Source organism: Dermochelys coriacea, chromosome 16, assembly GCF_009764565.3.
Source record: "Dermochelys coriacea isolate rDerCor1 chromosome 16, rDerCor1.pri.v4, whole genome shotgun sequence".
In the NCBI taxonomy this organism is placed as follows: Eukaryota; Metazoa; Chordata; order Testudines; family Dermochelyidae; genus Dermochelys; species Dermochelys coriacea.
Window position 1 is genome coordinate 2,956,348 of NC_050083.1, and position 19,814 is coordinate 2,976,161.

Below are 19,814 nucleotides of genomic sequence, written 5' to 3' on the forward strand. Positions count from 1 at the left end.
CCCCCACCCCCATCGGCCACGGGTGCAGCCCCCACCCCACCCCCGACCCCCTGCTGTAGGGTGCAGCCCCCCCACCCCCATCGGCCACGGGTGCAGCCCCCACCCCACCCCCGACCCCCTGCTGTAGGGTGCAGCCCCCCACCCCCATCGGCCACGGGTGCAGCCCCAACCCCACTCCGGACCCCCTGCTGTAGGGTGCAGCCCCCCACCCCCAGCGGCCACGGGTGCAGCCCCCACCCCACCCCCGACCCCCTGCTGTAGGGTGCAGCCCCCCACCCCCAGCGGCCACGGGTGCAGCCCCCACCCCACCCCCGACCCCCTGCTGTAGGGTGCAGCCCCCCACCCCTCATCGGCCACGGGTGCAGCCCCCCACCCCACCCCCGAACCCCTGCTGTAGGGTGCAGCCCCCCACCCCTCATCGGCCACGGGTGCAGCCCCACCCCACCCCCGACCCCCTGCTGTAGGGTGCAGCCCCCCACCCCCATCGGCCACGGGTGCAGCCCCCACCCCACTCCGGACCCCCTGCTGTAGGGTGCAGCCCCCCACCCCCAGCGGCCACAGGTGCAGCCCCCACCCCTCATCGGCCACGGGTGCAGCCCCCACCCCACTCCGGACCCCCTGCTGTAGGGTGCAGCCCCCCACCCCCAGCGGCCACGGGTGCAGCCCCCACCCCACCCCCGACCCCCTGCTGTAGGGTGCAGCCCCCCACCCCTCATCGGCCACGGGTGCAGCCCCCACACCACCCCCGACCCCCTGCTGTAGGGTGCAGCCCCCCACCCCCATCGGCCACGGGTGCAGCCCCCACACCACTCCCGACCCCCTGCTGTAGGGTGCAGCCCCCCACCCCTCATCGGCCACGGGTGCAGCCCCCACACCACTCCCGACCCCCTGCTGTAGGGTGCAGCCCCCCACCCCCATCGGCCACGGGTGCAGCCCCCACCCCACCCCCGACCCCCTGCTGTAGGGTGCAGCCCCCCACCCCCATCGGCCACGGGTGCAGCCCCCACCCCACCCCCGACCCCCTGCTGTAGGGTGCAGCCCCCCACCCCCATCGGCCACGGGTGCAGCCCCCACACCACTCCCGACCCCCTGCTGTAGGGTGCAGCCCCCCACCCCTCATCGGCCACGGGTGCAGCCCCCACCCCACTCCCGACCCCCTGCTGTAGGGTGCAGCCCCCCACCCCCAGCGGCCACGGGTGCAGCCCCCACCCCACTCCCGACCCCCTGCTGTAGGGTGCAGCCCCCCACCCCCAGCGGCCACGGGTGCAGCCCCACCCCACCCCCGACCCCCTGCTGTAGGGTGCAGCCCCCCACCCCCAGCGGCCACGGGTGCAGCCCCCACCCCACCCCCTGCTGTAGGGTGCAGCCCCCCACCCCTCATCGGCCACGGGTGCAGCCCCCACCCCACCCCCTGCTGTAGGGTGCAGCCCCCCACCCCTCATCGGCCACGGGTGCAGCCCCCACCCCACCCCCGACCCCCTGCTGTAGGGTGCAGCCCCCCACCCCTCATCGGCCACGGGTGCAGCCCCCACCCCACTCCGGACCCCCTGCTGTAGGGTGCAGCCCCCCACCCCCAGCGGCCACGGGTGCAGCCCCCACTCCCGACCCCCTGCTGTAGGGTGCAGCCCCCCACCCCCAGCGGCCACGGGTGCAGCCCCCACCCCACGCCCGACCCCCTGCTGTAGGGTGCAGCCCCCCACCCCTCATCGGCCACGGGGTGCAGCCCCCACCCCACCCCCGACCCCCTGCTGTAGGGTGCAGCCCCCCACCCCTCATCGGCCACGGGGTGCAGCCCCCACCCCACCCCCGACCCCCTGCTGTAGGGTGCAGCCCCCCCACCCCCATCGGCCACGGGTGCAGCCCCCACCCCCCCCCCGACCCCTTGCTGTAGGGTGCAGCCCCCCACCCCCCATCGGCCACGGGTGCAGCCCCCACCCCACCCCCGACCCCCTGCTGTAGGGTGCAGCCCCCCACCCCTCATCGGCCACGGGTGCAGCCCCCACCCCACCCCCGACCCCCTGCTGTAGGGTGCAGCCCCCCACCCCCATCGGCCACGGGGTGCAGCCCCCACCCCACCCCCGACCCCCTGCTGTAGGGTGCAGCCCCCACCCCCATCGGCCACGGGTGCAGCCCCCACCCCACCCCCGACCCCTGCTGTAGGGTGCAGCCCCCCACCCCTCATCGGCCACGGGTGCAGCCCCCACCCCACCCCCGACCCCCTGCTGTAGGGTGCAGCCCCCCACCCCTCATCGGCCACGGGGTGCAGCCCCCCCACCACTCCCGACCCCCTGCTGTAGGGTGCAGCCCCCCACCCCTCATCGGCCACGGGGTGCAGCCCCCCCACCACCCCCGACCCCCTGCTGTAGGGTGCAGCCCCCCACCCCTCATCGGCCACGGGGTGCAGCCCCCACACCACCCCCGACCCCCTGCTGTAGGGTGCAGCCCCCCACCCCCATCGGCCACGGGTGCAGCCCCCACACCACCCCCGACCCCCTGCTGTAGGGTGCAGCCCCCCCACCCCTCATCAGCCATGGGGTGCAGCCCCCCACACCCTGATCCCCACCAGCATGGGGTGCAGCCCCCCACCCCCATCAGCCATGGGTGCAGCCCCCCACACCCTGATCCCCACCAGCTGTGGGTTTCAGCCCCCACCCTGACTCCCTGCTGTAGGGTGTAGCCCTCACCAGCGTAGGGTGCAGCCCCCCCCTCATCAGCCATGGGGTGCAACCCCCACACCCTGATACCCACCAGCTGAGGAGTGCAGCCTCCCACACCCCATCGGCCATGGGGTGCAGCCCCCACACCCTTATCCCCATCAACTGTGGGGTGCAGCCCTCCTCCAGTCTGACCTCCTACCAGCTGTAGGGTACAACCCACTCCCCCCCCCCTGCTCTTGCCACCCCCTCTTCCCCATTGTTTGATATACACTTACTCCGTTGATGGGTCTAACTCTCTATTAAGGCAAAACACTCAGCAAGCAGTGAGCTGTTGAGAGGCCTGCCCATCCAGACAATCTCATCAGTCACCTCCAGCACCAAGCACTACAGCTTTAACCTCCCTCTGTTACACAAACGTACCTGTAACTTTGTTATCTGCTCCCATACTAACGGATTAGCCTCCCAGTGCCAGGTTAGCTCTCCTCCAGCCCCTACAGCTGTAGCAGTAGTTCAAACTCATCTCTTCCAGCTTTTTAGTGACTTTTTTTCTCAGACATGGTGATTCCATGGTGTTGTATACACCCCCCACCCCTTCTCTTAAACATGATCAGAATAGACCCCTAAAATTCACAGCAGGATTCTGTCAGGCCTAAATATGAATTAATCCCACAAACCCCAACATACAGTCCCCCCACCCCCCAAGCCATGAGGTAGAGCTCTCTCCCCCTCACACACCCAGACAAGCTGTGGGGCACTGGGCAGGTTGGCCTGCAGCAGTGAAAGTAGCAGACTACCATAATCCCTTAGAAAGTGTAATCCTCTGACTGACCAATCTGTAGAGCTCCCTCATAGCAACTGAGCATCTCACCCACACCAGTGAATTCACCCTTGCAACACTGGAGCGCTCAACTCTGAAACAGGAATGGCAGCTTCTTTCCCAGGACTCTACTTTCTATCCTTGAACAAGTTCCCTTCCCCTCCAGAGGGCATCGCTGCTCTGCTTTCCCCCATTTCCCTCCTTCCTATCATTACAGAGAGGGTTGGCCTCGTCTTCCTCTAGTGGCTCAGTTGTGCAAACCATCAAGGGGAAGAGAGGCTTGTAAGGTAAAACTACACCCAATCTGTCAGCAACACCCTGTTTCTTGGGTAGTCTGTAAACTCAGTTGAGGACGGTCCCGTCCTTTTCTTGGAAAAGATGCAACCTGTCAAGATAACAGGATGAGAGGCTGACAGACCTGCTCCATGAGTCAGAGGAACAGGGAATGCCGTTGGTGTGACTGTACCTCCAGGGAAGATCACAGATCTGCGCATACTAGTACAGCTTCTTCTACAGAAGAGTCAGGTCATTTTCAGCTCTTCCCCACCCCAAACATTATGGCAATGCAGATTAAAACTAAATCCCTCTGTTACCCAGAGGAGAGTGCTAGCCACTTCAAGAAGTTGCAGTGAAGTTCCCTCCACCTTGTTCCTTATCAACAACATCAGTTGCCCTGGTTGTAGACTTTTTTTTTTTTTTTTTAAATTTTCAGTTGAACTCACTCCAGGCATTGAATATCAGACACTGCTGCTAGAGACTAACAAAGCAGAGTAGTTCTAGCAACTAATCTATAACATCTAGACTTCATAATAGTATGACCAACTTAAGAACCACGGTACATATTAAAGTACTCAGCTATGTTACTACCACCACAGTGGACTGTTAGGGTGAAGTAACTTTAAAGTGTGCATTGGACAGCAGAGCCAGTAGGGCAACTTTCACTGCCTGGTTCTGCCTGCTGCAGTGCTGAGTTTGAAACGGGGCACAGGAACAAGCAGTGGGTTAAAACAATTATTTTCATTGGAATTTTTAAAATAGGGAAACATTTCTAGTGCTCTTGGTTTTTAAAGAAAGATTAATTTTCACAATACTTCTGGATAACGTGACAGCGTCCTTTTAGGGAATCAATGGCCAGAGCTGAACTGCGAGTTGACAGAGCCAATGTGAGTGCTGGGAGCTGGTCTTCTGGGTGCTCAGGGCTAAAAGAACCCCTAGCAATGTTAGACAGAACGTGCAATGGCCCATTAGCAATCAGGACATTATACTTCTGAAGGCCCTTGAGGTCACTTCTTAGCCCCACATGCCCTGTTGCCCTCAAGACAGCAGGGCCACAGCTCAGAACCAGGTCAACATTCCCTATTCCACACAATGACAACAGATTTGAGGCACAAGCATGTGTGGAGGGGAACCCCCTCCTCCCTAAGGGCTCTGAAGCATCTTGGGGTATTAAAAAGTTTGAAACAGCGTGTTCAGAAGAGGAACGTGTTAGAGTGTCAATGCAGTGTCTGGCTGACAGCACTGCCTCTGGCCATTAATTGCTGCTTCCATGGTTGTGAATCAGACAGTGTTTTGGTGCAGAAAGCCCAAGCAGATGAGAGCAAAGCTCTGCTGTGGGCTGTAGAAAAGGAATTATTTCACTAGTATACTGCAGGGAGAACATCTGCAGTGAACACTTGAGACACCCCCAATGAACTAGCACTCCTGTGACCAATGTGCAGGTGAACTGCCCCACATCAGCCTTCACTGTGTTACCAATACCCAGGCTACACTGAGAAGGACATTGGGGTAGAGGAGTGGTCAGGAATGGGCACTTCCTTTACGAAGAATCTCAAAAATTGCCCATCTGGTGTCACACAGCGACACATTAAAATAAACAATCACATTAAGAAGGTGCCTCTCCAAGGTGGGTCCCTGGGGAGATCAGTTCTGGTCCTAAGGCATTTTGCTGCCAGGGGAGGGTCTCAGCATTAAGCCCAGTTCTAAAATAACACTTTTAAAATATTGCTTTCCTTTGCGTTCTTTGGGCTAAAGTCAGCTTTAGCGTAGGCAGGTGCAGCACCCCTGCCGCCAGTGGTGCTGGACCGGCTTACGCTGGGGCTGGATTCAGCCTTGTATCTCTAAGGCCCCACAAAAATCCTCATTTTGCATTTCAGTCCTTTCCGGTCCTCGCAGGTTTCCTTCTGTGTGTTGTCTTCACTCAGGCACTTCACGCCTGTTCCTCCTTCAGCCACTTCAGGAGCTGGGGCACATAGTAGGTAATGATGATATCAGCTCCTGGAATGCAGCAGCAAGGAACACGTGAGGAGCTGCTAGAAACAGTATCAAGCCAGTATTCCCATGTTCCACAAAGGGAGACAGTCCCACTCCATGCCAAGGAGCTGCATCTCTCCCTCCCACTAGCCAGCCCCCAGTGACTCCAACATACAGCCTGCAGGCTGGGTCAGACCACAGTACTGTGTGTGTGGCCCACATGACATTCAGCTTCTCCAAAATCTCAGCTCTCTGGGTCCCTACACCCCATGGCTGTTGAGAGAACCTTCTAACCATGCCTGGGGAATGAACAAAGCAGGGAGATATGCCTGAGCTTGCAGACAGCCTAGAACAATGATTCTGAGGTACAACTCCCATGGCCTCGCATCACCATGGGGAGCTTACAGTTCTGAATGTATACCTCAACCCATGGACCGACATTCCAGTCAAGAACTCGCCCCTCTCCTCTGAGGGTGAGGACACCTGCTCCGACATATTCCTTAACTAGCACCAGCCAGTGGGGAATTCCCATAGAAGCCAGCTTCAAGAGGGGAGCCTGGTCTCGTGATCAGATCACAGGAATGCAGCTGGGAGGATGGGGGATTCCACAGAGTCACAGCGGGACTGGAGCTGGGTTCTTTGTGTCTCAGCTAAAGGAGCTGGAGCCTGGGCTCTAAATCAGGAATCAGGCAAAAGGCTGCTGAGCTTGGGCTGTTTTCTCCCAGGAAGATACATTCAGAAATAAGCCCCAGTGAATAGATTCCTGTACAGCCCCTTTCATCCAGTGGGCTCCCTGCAGCCTGAGTAAGGCGGAAACCCCTTTGATAGAGGAGGAGCCAAGATGTACAACAACTCGCCAGGTCACCCAGGAAGTAGCCGAGCTGGAGTAGAACCCAGGAGTCCGGGCTCTCAGGCCCCTTGTGTAACCGCACTTCGTGTCTCCTAAGAAGCCAGAGAGAACTCTACTTGGATTGCTACCAAGCTGGCTGGAAAAGCACAGGCCGTGTGGGGCAGTGCTACGGTGCTTTAGAAATCGGCTTTTGTTAAAGGATTGAGGTGTTCGGAGTTCCACTGGGCCTGGCTCTGCATTCCAGGGTTAGCCTCCAGCACAGTCATGACTGTGACTGGTCCCATAGTCTTGGGGGACTCCCAGGGTTCAGGCTGCCCCACCACTGCAGTGGCCCAGAGGGGAAGAGAATCCAGGGCCCCATTTCCTCCAGCAGCTTGGGGCCTTGCTAGTCATAACGCTGACCCTGTTCAGCCTCACTCACCTGCTCGCCTGAACCCGGTCATCACTTCCATGACAGCAGCCTTTAGGTTAAAGGCCCCTGCCTGTGCTCCATGCCACAGCATGGCAAACTCCCCCGACACGTGATAAACAGCCAGCGGGTGGGTGGGATGCTGAAAAAAGCAGCAGGAAGGTCAGTGAGACAACCCTGACCCCCAAGCTGCATGACCCAGCCCTGCCGAGTCCTGCAATGCTGGCAGCAAAGCAGGGGCTCTAGGCAGGTTGTTCTGTAGCCACCGACTCTCAAGGCCTTGGGAGTTAGAGGGAGCAGTGTCTGCAGTGTGCCCTTAGCAACCCCACCCACGAGATCAGGATCTTCGGAGGGATGGCAGGTGCCACCACTTCATGGGCCGGTTGTCAGTGTTTGAATGGCTAGGGTTACAAACACACAGCTCCAGTAACTGGGAGGATTCAGGGCAGAGCTTCCAAGCAGCAAGGCTTCCCCATCCCAGATGGGCATGTTAACAAAACACCAGGGTCTAAGCAGCCTACCATTATCCCAACCAGAGCAAGATGCTCCCCCACCCCCAACTCACTATATTGGTGGGAGCTACAGCAACATGCCCATGGGGAGCATCGTGCCAAGGAGCCTCCCCCTAGGGTAAATCAAGTGGAAGGTGCTCCAGGGTCTAGGACCGTGCCGCAGCTTGTACACTGCTGCACTCCCGGCTCAGGGCCTTTTCTGCCCTCTGCTAGGCCCAGGGGATTGTCCCCTCTGGCTTTAGTCTCTTGGGCGAGCCCAATGCCCACTCTACAGCCACCCACTCTGGGCCCCATCTCCAGAGACAGTCCCTGCCAAACAGGGCTCACTTTGGCCTTGACATCTCTCACGAGGTCGAGGTAGGGCATCCCCGGCTTCACCATCAGCATGTCTGCTCCCTCCCGCACATCTCGGTCCTGCAAGGAGAGAACAGGTCGGGGCGGGGCTGTGAGAACAGCACAGGGACTGGGGGGTGGGGGGACCAGCGAGTCAGCCTGATGGCTGCAGCCCAGGTCCTTGCCCCAGTGGGAGGGGAGAGCCCCTTCCAGGGGACAGTCCGGTCTTCCTAGCACCCTTTGTGCTCCGCACGGCACTAGCAACAAACAGAGCACAGCTAAGGGCAGGCCAGCAGGAGCCACCCTGCAGTCAGCCCCACTCCCACGCAGGAAGGGAGATGGGGGCAGCAGACAATTCCCTAGGCTATGTGATGTGAAAGGGATGACAGAGGGTCTGCGTTTCAAGGAGGAAGACCATGAGGGGAATGGTGCGCTTGTCCAGGCCAGCCGCCAGAGGCTGAGGCTCCTTCATGTTAGACTCAAACACAACACCCCCTCTCCTGCCCCCAGAGCTGGTGTTGGCTCAGCCCACTCACTGCTCTGTGTGACTGACAAATGTGAGCCATCGCAAGCTGGGTCAAAGGGGCTGAGCTGGGCCCATGGCCTCTGCAGGCCCTAGGATCTCTGGGCAAGCAGGGGCTGGAGCAGGAGATGAGGAACCCTACTCAGCTCTTTGCTAGAGGATGGGTTTGCCCGAGAATGGCGGATGTGCATGGAGATTGTGGTTGTGACACAAAGAGCAGCAGCGACATGCATAAGGCCAACGTGACAGCTACCAACAGCATCCTCTGCTGAGCTGAATCCTCAGGCCCACATGCCAAGTGAAGCCTTGGCATTGCTGAGCTGGACAGCCCCAGGGGTTAGCAGTCTCCCAGCTTGCTGCAAGAGATCCTCAGCTGTTGCAGGCCAGGGCCACTCCTGGCTGCTCCCACCTCACAGCACCGTGGGACTGCTTCCCTGGGCCCTGACTGGGCCCACCCTCCAGGTGAGGTGGGGTCTAATCGGTGGGACAAGCTTGCCCTGCTGCTGCCCAGGTTGCCCCAGGGCAGGTACAACAGGCCTGGGGTCCCGAGGATCTGCCACACTGCAACGCCCATTCCTGTCATGGAAAGAAGTCAGATCTCGGAGGGGAGGGCAGACCCACCTCCCCACTCAGTCCCCGGATCAGCTTGGAGAGGGCAGCTCTTGGCACCTAGCCATGCTGGGATTCACTCTGCTGCAGGACATTACTGTGACACCAACACCTACTGCCTAGGGCAGCTAGGCTGTGGGCCCATGGGTGGTGCCCCCTGTGGGCAGGCTCACTCACCACAGCTCGCAGGGCCAGGCCTCGGGCGCCTGGGGGAAGCTGGTAACATCGTCGATCTCCGAATGCAGGTTTGGACAGCGCAGCGTCTCTGGGAACACAAAGGAGACACCAGGCAGTAAAACAGCAGTCTGGCGTCAGAGAATTCCCAGGAACCAGCGCCCCCCTCCCAGGAGGGCCCAGGCACCAGGCAACCTACCCGTAGCGACCCCCTTGCTGGGGCAGAGCAAAGCAGGGGGAAGGAGGTACCTTAGTAGCATCCCATCCTTCTCCCAATCCAGGAGGCAGCAGCTTGCTTAGTTGCCCCGAAATCCCACCAGTGAGAACTCTGCCCCCCCCCAGTGAGGCCTGGCGGCCTGTGACAAAGTGGAAATTTTTGTAATATTTTTATGAAGGCTGTGTGTACATCAGTTTCCTTCATATTTTGCAAGGCTGCCCAGTTGAGGAGGTGGGGAACAGTTTGCTCTCAGGGCAGGTTAAGAGACATAGGCGTGAATATTGCCTGGCTGTCTGAGGCTCTGTCTATACTACAGCTTATGTCGGCAAAACTTATGTCACTCAGGGATGTGAATAAACCATCGCACTGAGCAACATAAGTTACACCGACAGACGCGCTGGTGTGGACAGAGCTATGTTGGTGGGAGAGCTTCTCTTGCCGACTGGCTCCGGCTGCTTGCAGGACTGGAGTAGTTAAACTGAGAGGAAAGCTTTCTCCCGTAGATTGAGAGCAGCTACATTAAAGAGCGTACAGTAGCACAGCTGCACTGCTGTAAACTCTCAGGCCATGTCTACACTAGCACTTATGTCGGCAAAACTTCTGTTGTTCAGGGGTGTGAAAAAAGCATCCCCCTGAGCGACATAAGTTTTGCTGGCATAAGCACTGGTGTGCACACCACTGTAGGTGGGAAAGCCTCTCCTGACAACATAGTAGGACCGCCCCTCATTGACCTGGTTTTATGATGTCAACAGTAGAGATCTCGCGCATCGGCATAATGCGGCTACTGGAGTGATCTTACAGCAGCACAATTTGTAAGTGTAGACATGGCCTCACTGTAGCCGTGCCCCAAGCCGGGGTCATTAAAAAGGACTGGCCCGAAGATAATGGCAAATCCAATCAACATGACTGACACCTAGCAGGGAGGTAGATTTCCCCTCTCTCAGCTGGAGAACAAAGGACTGGGAAGTGTGAGGTGGAGGATAAGAGTTGGCTGCTGGAAGGAGTCAGGGCTCTCACCTGGGAACTGACCAAGGAAGTTGGATGGAGATGGACAGAGCTTCAGCAGTGGGGTTCACTACAGCTTGGCTGGGCTCTGGGCTGACCAGAATGGTCTGTGCTTTAACCTTCAATTCTCTCTGCCAACCTAAGGACTTCCTATGCTGTGTTCCAGCTGACTAATAAACCCGACTGATTTGACAGCGCTGTTTGAGGTCTGGTCTACACTACAGATCTATATCGGTATAACTGAAAAATCCATCCTCTGAGCGACATAATACCACCAACCTATCTCCCCGTGTAGCCAGCGCTATGGCAGCAGGAGAACTTCTCCTGGTGACAAAGCTATTGCCTCTAGGGGAGGTGGATTAACTAAGCCAATGGGAAATCTCTCTTCATTAAAGCACTACAGCAGCGCAGCTGTGCCAATGCAGCGTTTTAAGTGTAGACATGCCGAGTGTTACTGCAAACGCTCATGGAGGTGCGTTAATCCCTGCAGAGCATATAAGTCTCTGCCACGAGTCTGTCTCAGGTGGACTTGCTGGGCAGAGCTCCTGCCGTGCAGCAGGGGAGCTGATGGCCCAGAGGTCCAGCCTAAAGGAGGTGAGGAGGCCATGTGGCTTACTTTGGAGGAAGAGTGAGACCCCAGCAGGTCTGGCAGGGGTTCTTCCTAGAGACTGTTCCAAAGCTGGAGCATAGCACTGATCCCGTAGATCTGTGACACAGCCCTGCCCCAGCAAGCGCACAGGCTGCAAAAACACAGTCCATCACCCCCAGCTCCCCTAGGGCAGTGGTCCCCAAACTTTTTACCTCATACTCCCCGGGGCTGGAAGTGGGGTTGCAGACGGGCCAAGGGAGCCTTGGCCTGGGGCTGAGGCTGGCAACTGGGGCTGGGGCCAGAAGTGGAGCTGGATGGCACTCCCTCCCCAAGCATGCCCCCCATTGAATGTTCCTCCGTGCCCCCCGGGGGGGCATGCCCCACAGTTTGGGGACCTCTGCTCTAGGGTCTGGAATGAGTTAGTTCAGACCCCACTGTGACGTTGCACTCCATATGTTTTATGGAAATATGATGATGAGTGTGGCTATGATATAACTGGAACATGCTTTATGCAAAAGGTCCCTTGTAAGGTATCATTACAAAGCTTATAATCTACTGAGTGCGCTCATCCTATTTGTATGAATGTGTCATTCTTGGATCTGAAGCTAGGAATATGTAGCACAACTCTGAGGTCCTACTGTAATTATGCAAATCTCACAGGACATGTGACCATGTCACGATACTGGAATCCGTCTTAAACCTGATGTTTTTGCATTTAGAAGGAGGGGTGGGAACCCAGAGAGAGATACAAAGGATTCCCGCCTTGCGCCGAACTATAAAAGGGGGTGGAAGAGAACAAAGGGGGCTGCCAGTCATTAGAATTCCCCTAGTTACAAGGGGAACTAACAAGGATTGTACCGGGGAAAGGACTGGGCCCAGACTAGGAAAGAGTCCAGTCTGTGAAAGAAGCTTATTGGAACATCTCTAAAGGTGAGATTTACCTGTAATCAGTTTCTTAATGTATAAGGCTTAGACTTGTGTGTTTTGTTTTATTTTGCTTAGTAACTTACTTTATTCTCTCTGTTATTACTTGGAACCACTTAAATCCTACTTTTTATACTTAATAAAATCACTTTTGTTTATTAATTAATCCAGAGTAAGTGATTAATACCTGGGGGAACAAACAGCTGTGCATATCTCTCTATCAGTGTTATAGAGGGCAGACAATTTATGAGTTTACCCTGTATAAGCTTTATACAGAGTAAAACGGATTTATTTGGGGTTTGGATCCTATTGGGAACTGGGTGTCTGGAAATAGGTGACCTGCTAAGCAGTTTTTGGTTAAAGTCTGCAGCTTTGGGGGCATGGACCAGCCCTGGGTCTGTGTTGCAGCAGGTTTGCGTGTCTGGCTAAACAAGCCAGGATTCTGGAGTCCCAAGCTGACAGGAAAAATGGGCTCAGAGGTAGCCTCAGCACATCAGGTGACAGTTCCAAGGGGGTTTCCTGTTACAAACCCGTCACACCCACCTCTCCCCACTTTTCTGAGCCAGAGCTCAGCCCGTTCAATGGACCTGCCAGTCCAGCGAATTGGGACCATCTCCAACACTCCCTCTCTGGGGTGAGACAGGCTCTGTGCAGTTCTGCAGCAGTTCCAGTTGACTCCACACTCCCCCTCCTGCCCCAGGTGCCCCTACTTGAGAAGCAGCTCGCAGGGCTGAGAGCACTGACAAGAAACAGAGCTGAAGCCAGGTGGGAGCAGAAGTCATCTCCAGGCTTGGTAGGAGGAAGAGTGAATCTGCAGAGCTATACTCTGAGGGACAGATGAAAATCCCTGTGTGGGAGCAAATACTAGTCTACCTTCCCCATCCCTTTTCTAGAGAAGGAGATACATTTCCCATTTTACAGATGGGGAAACTGAGGCACTGAAGCTCAGCGCAAGTTAGTGAGAGTCCCAGACCCAGAGCTCGGGGCTCCGGAGTCCTACGCTCAAATTGCTTGGATCTGCAGGCCAAGCACAAACCCCTTGGGCTCAGACACAGAGCCCGGCCAACACACGGCTCACACTCACCCCGTCCTGGGAGACACTCACCTGAAAGGGCCATAGAAACAGGAAGCAAACTTGGCACTGTAGCTCATCACAGAGACCTGGAAGGGGGAGAGAGACATGGCAGGGAGACCACAGTTGCCTCCCGGCCCAGCGTAGAGGTGGAGGTGGGGGAGAAAGTCTCTGCTGCGATTCCCTTGTACTGTTTTCCAACCCCCCCCAGGCAGGAGCCCTGGCATCACCTCTCCTCCTCATCCACAGGCATGCCCTTCCCATCCACTGGAAGCCCCTCCCTGTGGCCCCATGGAAGCTACCACCGGATGCTCTGGCCTACCACTGTGGAAAGCAGGGAGCTCCCTTCTCCACAGGCCCTGTTCCATACCATCTCCCCTCCACTACGCACACAGTTCCAGCTGTGACACCGCTCCATACTGAGCCCAGACCGACCCCAGCATGCGTGCTGCTCCTGCCCACCTTGTTGCCCATGTTATTGGAGATCAGAGCCTCTTTCATGGCTGCGATGCGTCCGTCCATCATGTCTGAGGGGGCCACGATGTGGCATCCTGCAGGGAGAGAGCACGGGCACTGAAGAACTGCAAGGAGCAGTCCCTGCTCCAGGAGCCACTCCTGGCCATGGGGGGAGGACTCAAAATTGACATCCCAGCAGCTAGGAGTGCCAGGACCTGGCTGGGGAGTAGAGCCACTGAGCCGCTGCTCAGCTTGGATGGGGACCACCCGTCAGAACCTGGGGGAGGAGAGCAACTGGTTCAGACACCCCAGTGCCCCAGAAGCTAAAGGTGGAGCTGAGGGGAGATGGGATGGGCCCACAGCCCCTCAAGGAGAGGCCAGCGGCTGCTGCCCCCCTCAGCACTGCTCAGGTATGTTCCTGGTAGGGCCAACAAGCAGGGTGAAGCCAGGCAGCCAGCAAGAACCTGCTGCCGCTGGGACCCCCTCTCACCTGCCTTAGCATAGGCTAGCGACACCTCTGCCAGCCGCTGGCAGCTGGCCTCATTCTGGATGGTGCCATCCTTCCGCAGGATTCCTGCAAAACAAGCCCAGGGTTAGACAGGGACACAGAGCACCAGCCAGAACTGCCAGGAGCCCCTCCGCACAGGAGCCACTGAAGAGGGGAGGCAGCCCGCACGCCAAACCCAGCTCTGCAGGATTGCAGGGTATGACTGGGCGGGGGGAAGCAGGTTCCTGGAGACGGCTGAAATCTGGTGCAGGGTTTGGCACAGCCTGGGGGTGAGACCATGGAAGCCAACTAGAAGACCAAGGCCCTGCTGGCTGGAGGTGGCATGTCCATCCCAACTGCTGAGGGAGCAGGGTTAGGACAAAGGAGTGGGGGCTGCAGTGATTATGCTGGGGAGGGTGGGCCCTGGCAGGCAGAGCCCAGGGAACTAACTCTCACACCTGACTGTGGGACTATGTGTGAGGAGAATGGAGTGGCCGGCCATGCATCCTTCAGTCACTGCAGCCTTTGATCTAATTTTGTCTACCCCCCAGGCCTCCACGCTCAGTGCCCTGGCACAAACAGCACATCGCACCACGAAGTTATGTGCGGACAGGGGGCAGGGCGCATCCACAGCAAAGAGCCCACTAGCTGAGCACACACCAGCGAGGCCCTTCCTCCCCTCCCAGCCAGCAGCCTGGCTCATCTCATGGCCAATCGATCAGTGCAGAGGAGGGTGGGTGGGTGGCTGCCCTGGTGCTCACCGCAGTGCCCGTGAGAGGTATAGGGGCACAGACAGACGTCACAGGCAACCAGTAGCTCTGGGAAGGAGGAACAGATCTTCTTTATGGCCTGGATGGCTGGGGTGTTCTCAACGTCGGCAGCTGAGCCCCTTTCATCCTGCAGGGGGAAGAGATGCTCCCCTGTAAATCCACAGGGCCAAAGGCCTCATCTCTCTGCGGGGTCCCCTCGCCCATCACAGAAACACAGACCCCACATGGGCATGAAGGTGCAGCTGCTCTGCATATAGCTGAGGGTGTAAGAAGGAGGGTCCCACATCCTGTTGAAACTAGATTCTGGAAAGGGCCCAGGGAGTTTTTGGAACAGCAAGGGATCAGATGTGGATTTACATCTCATCCCAACGCCAGCAGCTCCCCCAGTGACTGATGGAGAGCATGCTCCCTATTGAGCCATCCACCCTGTTCCCCACAGCACAGTACTGCCCCCTAGCATCACCCAGGTGTCAACACTAAGGGTGAGCACCTCCACTGAGTCACCTGCACTGCTCCCTGCAGCGCCGCGCCCCTAGGGTCAGCACGGACGAGGACAGCATGCTCCACAGCCACCCATATCACTTGGGATGGTCGGGGGAGGTCTCCCATCCAAGTGCTGTCCTCTCTCTATCCTGCTTAGCTGACAAGATCTGACCAGCCAGAGCCCAAGATCTCAGAGAACAAGTGAAAATGCAGCTGAAAGACAAAGCTGGTGACTATGAACCTTCCAGCTGATCTGCCCCCATTCCCTCAGTTCTACCTGTGCCACTGCAACAAACACCCCATAACCCTTCACCCGCAATCCCTCTGTTCTACCTGTGCCACTGCATTAAACACCCCATAACCCTTCACCCCCAATCTCTCAATTCTCAACCTGTTGCCCCTGCATTAACACTGCATAACTCTTCACCGCATCCCCCTCAGTTCTACCTGTGCCACTACATTAAACACCCCTGTGACCCTTCACCCCCCCACCAACCTTGGGGACTTTAGTGGGGACGCCAAAGATCAACACGCACTTCAGCCCCTCGTCCACTAGGGGGCGGAGCATCCCCTCCAGTTTGTTGACTCCATACCTAGAAGAAAATAGGTGTGGGGGTGGTGCTGGAGGGCCACCCCAGTGTCCCTCCCACCCACAAATCAGCCGGGGCTCTGAGCTAGGTTAGTGCACGCAGCCCCTCGGTAGGCCAGGCACTGCTGGGCAGGCTGCTACCCACAGGCAGCCCGGCTGCCAGACCAGTGTCCCCAAGCAGGGACATTCCCAGGGTCGCGCACCTCTCAAACAACAAGAATCCCCGAGAAGCAGCTCCCACATAGCCCAAAGGGCTGCGACTAGCTGGGCATGGCCCTGCCCGACATTAACCCTCTTCAATGCCAAGGCCAAGTTCTCCCTCTCCAGGGGAGGCCTGTGTAGTCAGCCCTCAGGCACTGCAGGGGACTGGGCCTCTCACCATGCCACCCAACAGGGAACTCCTGGCACCCGCCGCCAGGCTGGCCTTGCCCCCAGTACAGGGAGAGCTGCGTGTGTCTCCCTCTCTGCCCACAGAGGGTCGTGCAGGCAGCTCAGTGCTGACTCTCCCGTTCTCCTCCCCCATCACAGAGGGGTTTACCCCTTTCATGGGCATGGCCATTCCTGCCCTGCCAGTGCTATTGCGTGGAGGTGCCTGGATTTGGGGGGGGTCCCAGGTGAACACTCCTTGCTCTCTCCCTCCCCCCTCATCGGCCTGGCCAGGGGACAAGGCCAATACTCAGTGACTTTTACCCTGTCCTTGCTTCCTGAACGGGGGCAGGGCAGGTTTCAGTCCCACTTAGTGAAGAGCTCTGCAGGCAGCTGAGCGTTCAGCGAGAGCAGATGCCTGCTGGAGATCCTGGGAGCAGCTGTGGGAGGAACAGCCTGGAGCCTTATCTGGGGTTCCCAAGGGGCAGGGGGCAAGGCTGGCTGGCGTGCTATCTGCTGCCTGGGGACGAGCCCAGGGCGAGGGCTCTACCCTGGGACACTCCATTATCTCCCGGTTCATTACAAGGCCCTGCCCAGCCTCACACTTGCGGCTCAGCTCTACACGGCTTCAGCTCTGGAGGTAGGACCAGCAGTGCCAGGAAATGCAGGAGGGCGTCTGTGGGAGCCACCACCCCATGGAGGGGGGGCGGGTTCGCAGAGGGTTGCCCTCTGTCCTGACAGTGAGCGGGACCAACTCCCCAAGCCCAGCAGCATCGCTGCTGGCAGAAAGGCCCAGGGCATGACAGGGCAGAAGGCGCTGCCCTTGTTCAGACCCAGCTCCTGCCACCAAGGTCCCCCAGACTTAAACGGGCAGGGATTTTATTCTAAAAACCCCAGTCCCCACCTCGCCACTTCTCAGGCACAACATCTCCCTCCACAAGTGCCAGGGGAGCCAGGCCAGAGCCCTGCCGACAACAATGGCAGCCTCTGAGCATGGCTGCCAGGAGCCTGGTAAGATCCACGGCTTGGCCAGGGCGCTCTACAGGAAGAGCAGCCTTAAAAGGGACACCTGCTGCTACTGGAATTAACTGGCGCATTCTGGGAATTCCTGGTAGCTATCCCATAGTGCCCCAGTGGGTGCTCACAGTTGGGGGTGTATTCTCAGTTCATCCTCCCCTGTGTCCTTGTGCAGCTCCCAGAATCCCTCTGGCTGCTGGGTGCCATGCGCATCCCCAACATGGAGGCAGTGGGGGCTCCGTTGTCCTCGGCTAGAACCAGATGGAGGACACAGAATGGCCAATAAGAGCCCCCAACCCTGACCCCAGCAGCCTGGAGCTGGGCAGTCCCAGGCCCCGTCCCTTGAGATAAGGTGCACAGCAGGGAGTGCTGTCCGGATTGCAGAGCAGCCCTAGCACAACGATCTCCGCAGACTCCTACCTGGCCTGTCCGGGGAGGCTGGCGATTGGCTCCACTGCGTCGGGGCTGTCACTGGGGAGTCAAACAGGACAAACAGCCAGTGAGAGTTGGGCTCTCCACAAAAGGAGGCTGCAAGCAGGGAGAACCCCGTGACCGGACACGTCGGCTGTGTGTAAAGTTGGGCAGCTGAGCGAGCGAGCCAGAGATTGGGCTTAGCCATTCCCTGCACCAGCTGCTCAGTTCCCAGAAACAGCATCCAGGGCCCAATGCCAGGCAGCCTCCTTCTCCCTGTGGGCCTGGGAGTGATGGAGAGCAGCAGGAACAGGCATCCCACCCCCTTGCCACTCCAGTCCCAGAGCAGAAGCTCTGCAACGAGCCGAAGCGTCATCCGGCTGGGGACCAGCAGCTTAGACCTCAACGCTGCAGTGCAGAGCCACTGGGAGCTCACCAGAGAGCAGAACAAGGCCATGCAGCCGCAGGGCCAAGGCAGGTTACAAAGGGAGCTCTCTGGCTCTCTAGGGGTTACAGTCTCAACTTCCTGAGCCTGATCTGCAGGGTCTCATGCTGCTCTTGGGGTGACAGAGGTGGGGAGAAGAGAGGAGGAAGCCCCGACCCCAGCCGCACACACTGCATTTCCCTTGCGGCTGGGAGGGCCAGCAAGCTTCGTCCAAAGTGCCACCCTAAGAGTCACCAGAGTGGGCAGAGACCAGCGCTTGGCCAGTTCTGCCTCCAGTGCTAGCTACAGAGGATCATCTGCATGGGCTCTTCCCCCCACAGGCAGAGAACGTCACTGTCCAGGAGAGCCCAGCCCTGAGAGCAACCAGGCCAGGTTTACCCTGAGCCCCAGAGGCTGAGGCACGTGCCACTCAGGGAGGGGCTCACAATGAAGCAAGCTCACAGCCTGGTGAACCATCCAAGAGACCAGATGTCACGGTGTCACCAGGCGACGCTCTGGAACTACTCCCTATGAAGCCAGTCAGGACTCTGGGGGAGCCTCCTCTCTCTGAGCAGACTGTCTCCAGGGCAAGAAGCTTACACAGCTTCAATGTTCCTGGGTCTGACCTCAGAGCATTCAGCTATGCAGCCATAGAGAAGGAATGCCTGGCCATGGAGTGGGCTCTTAAAAGGCTGGAGCCAGATCTATTTGGGCAGCGCTTCACTGTGTACATGGACCACGCATTCTGATGTAGCTGCACCAGATGAGGACTTGCTGTGGGAAGCCAGAGGGCCCTGCACCCTGACTCTCAGCTAGCTGGTAAAACAGAAGGTTTATGAGTCGACAGAAACGCAATGTAGGACAGGAACTTGTTAGCACAGAAATCAGTGACTTTTAGCCAAGTCCATCTTGGGGGGAGGGGAGCCCAGAGCCAGGGCTCTGGTTCTCTCCCTGTGCAGCATCTATGCAGGTAGCTGGAGCAACCCCCACAAAAGTCACACACCCTTATTCCCTCCACTTAGACACTGGTGCAATACACTGAGGGGAAACTGAGACACACCCAGCATTCATGCAAAATAGTAAGGCTCACATAACACGGGAAAATCCCCACTTTGTCACACCAGATTCCATAGGGGTCATGGCCTCATTCAAATACAGCATGCTCAGGAGGCGATGTACAGCTCCAAGCCTGCCAGCATCCCATAGGCCATATCAGAAACTGCCCCCACTGGGCAGTGCATGCAGACAGGCTCTGTTGCCCCAGGATAGACATCTCAGCTCAGCAGCCCTGGCATTTCTGGGAGGGTTAACAAACCGCCCCAGGGGAGGCACCAGGCCGGTCACAGATGACAAGCTGATTCAGGTCCAGGGAAGGGTGGCAGTAAGCCGTTTCCCCTTGGAGACAGAGGTTACTATGGGGTGACATGCCCATGGCCACTTCCGCAGCGAAGGGAATTCAGAGCAGATGCCCTGCCCCTCCCATTGCACACTCAGCCAAAGGCAGGATGCTGGTGTAGAGGGACTATGGTTCTGCTCAGGATGGCAGCTCTCACGTCCCTAGGTGGGTGGCCTGCAGACTCAGGGGTTACACACTAGCCGGGAGCCGCTGCCCCTTTGCGTGACCTCCTCTGAAGCAAGGAAGCTGTTCCACGGGCTCTGTCTGCACATTCCCCAAGAGATCTCCTCTCGCCTTCCCAGCTGGGAGCACAGGCTCCAGCCCTCACTTACGTGACAAAGATGGGGTAGATGAGGTTAGAGGCATCGAAGGCTGTGGCCGAGGTCTGCCAGGAGCGCAGTACAGGGTGGAAGTAGCCACTGTGGAGGACAGACTGGGCCTGCATCCTGGAAACTCAGCAATGGGCTGTGAAAG

At 58.1% G+C, this 19,814-nt stretch overlaps 1 protein-coding gene across 3 annotated transcripts; it reads right to left on the bottom strand.

The window, feature by feature from the left end:
* Positions 1-4,177: 4,177 nt before the first annotated feature.
* Positions 4,178-19,813, bottom strand: ALAD (aminolevulinate dehydratase). 3 transcript variants are annotated; one of them, XM_038375158.2, is made up of 11 exons: positions 19,673-19,813; positions 17,530-17,580; positions 15,634-15,730; positions 14,646-14,781; positions 13,888-13,971; positions 13,404-13,492; positions 12,975-13,030; positions 9,138-9,225; positions 7,823-7,909; positions 6,996-7,125; positions 4,178-5,748 (listed from the first exon to the last, which is right to left on the bottom strand). In XM_038375158.2, the coding sequence occupies exons 1-11, from the start codon at positions 19,783-19,785 to the stop codon at positions 5,681-5,683; spliced, it is 999 nt and encodes a 332-aa protein (XP_038231086.1). In that variant the 5' UTR covers positions 19,786-19,813; the 3' UTR covers positions 4,178-5,680. The 3 variants fall into 3 exon arrangements, with proteins under 3 accessions (XP_038231086.1, XP_043354957.1, XP_038231088.1); XM_043499022.1 differs by lacking the exon at positions 6,996-7,125; XM_038375160.2 differs by lacking the exons at positions 17,530-17,580; positions 19,673-19,813 and adding an exon at positions 16,417-16,682.
* Position 19,814: the final 1 nt, after the last annotated feature.

Coding starts and splice junctions, on each gene's coding strand:
- ALAD (XM_038375158.2), bottom strand. CDS start 19,785: ATGCAGGCCCAGTCTGTCCTCCACAGTGGCTACTTCCACCCTGTACTG. Junction 13,972..14,645: donor TACCTCTCACGGGCACTGCG/GTGAGCACCAGG, acceptor CTTGTTTTGCAG/GAATCCTGCGGAAGGATGGC. Junction 13,031..13,403: donor CCAATAACATGGGCAACAAG/GTGGGCAGGAGC, acceptor TCCCCCTTCCAG/GTCTCTGTGATGAGCTACAG.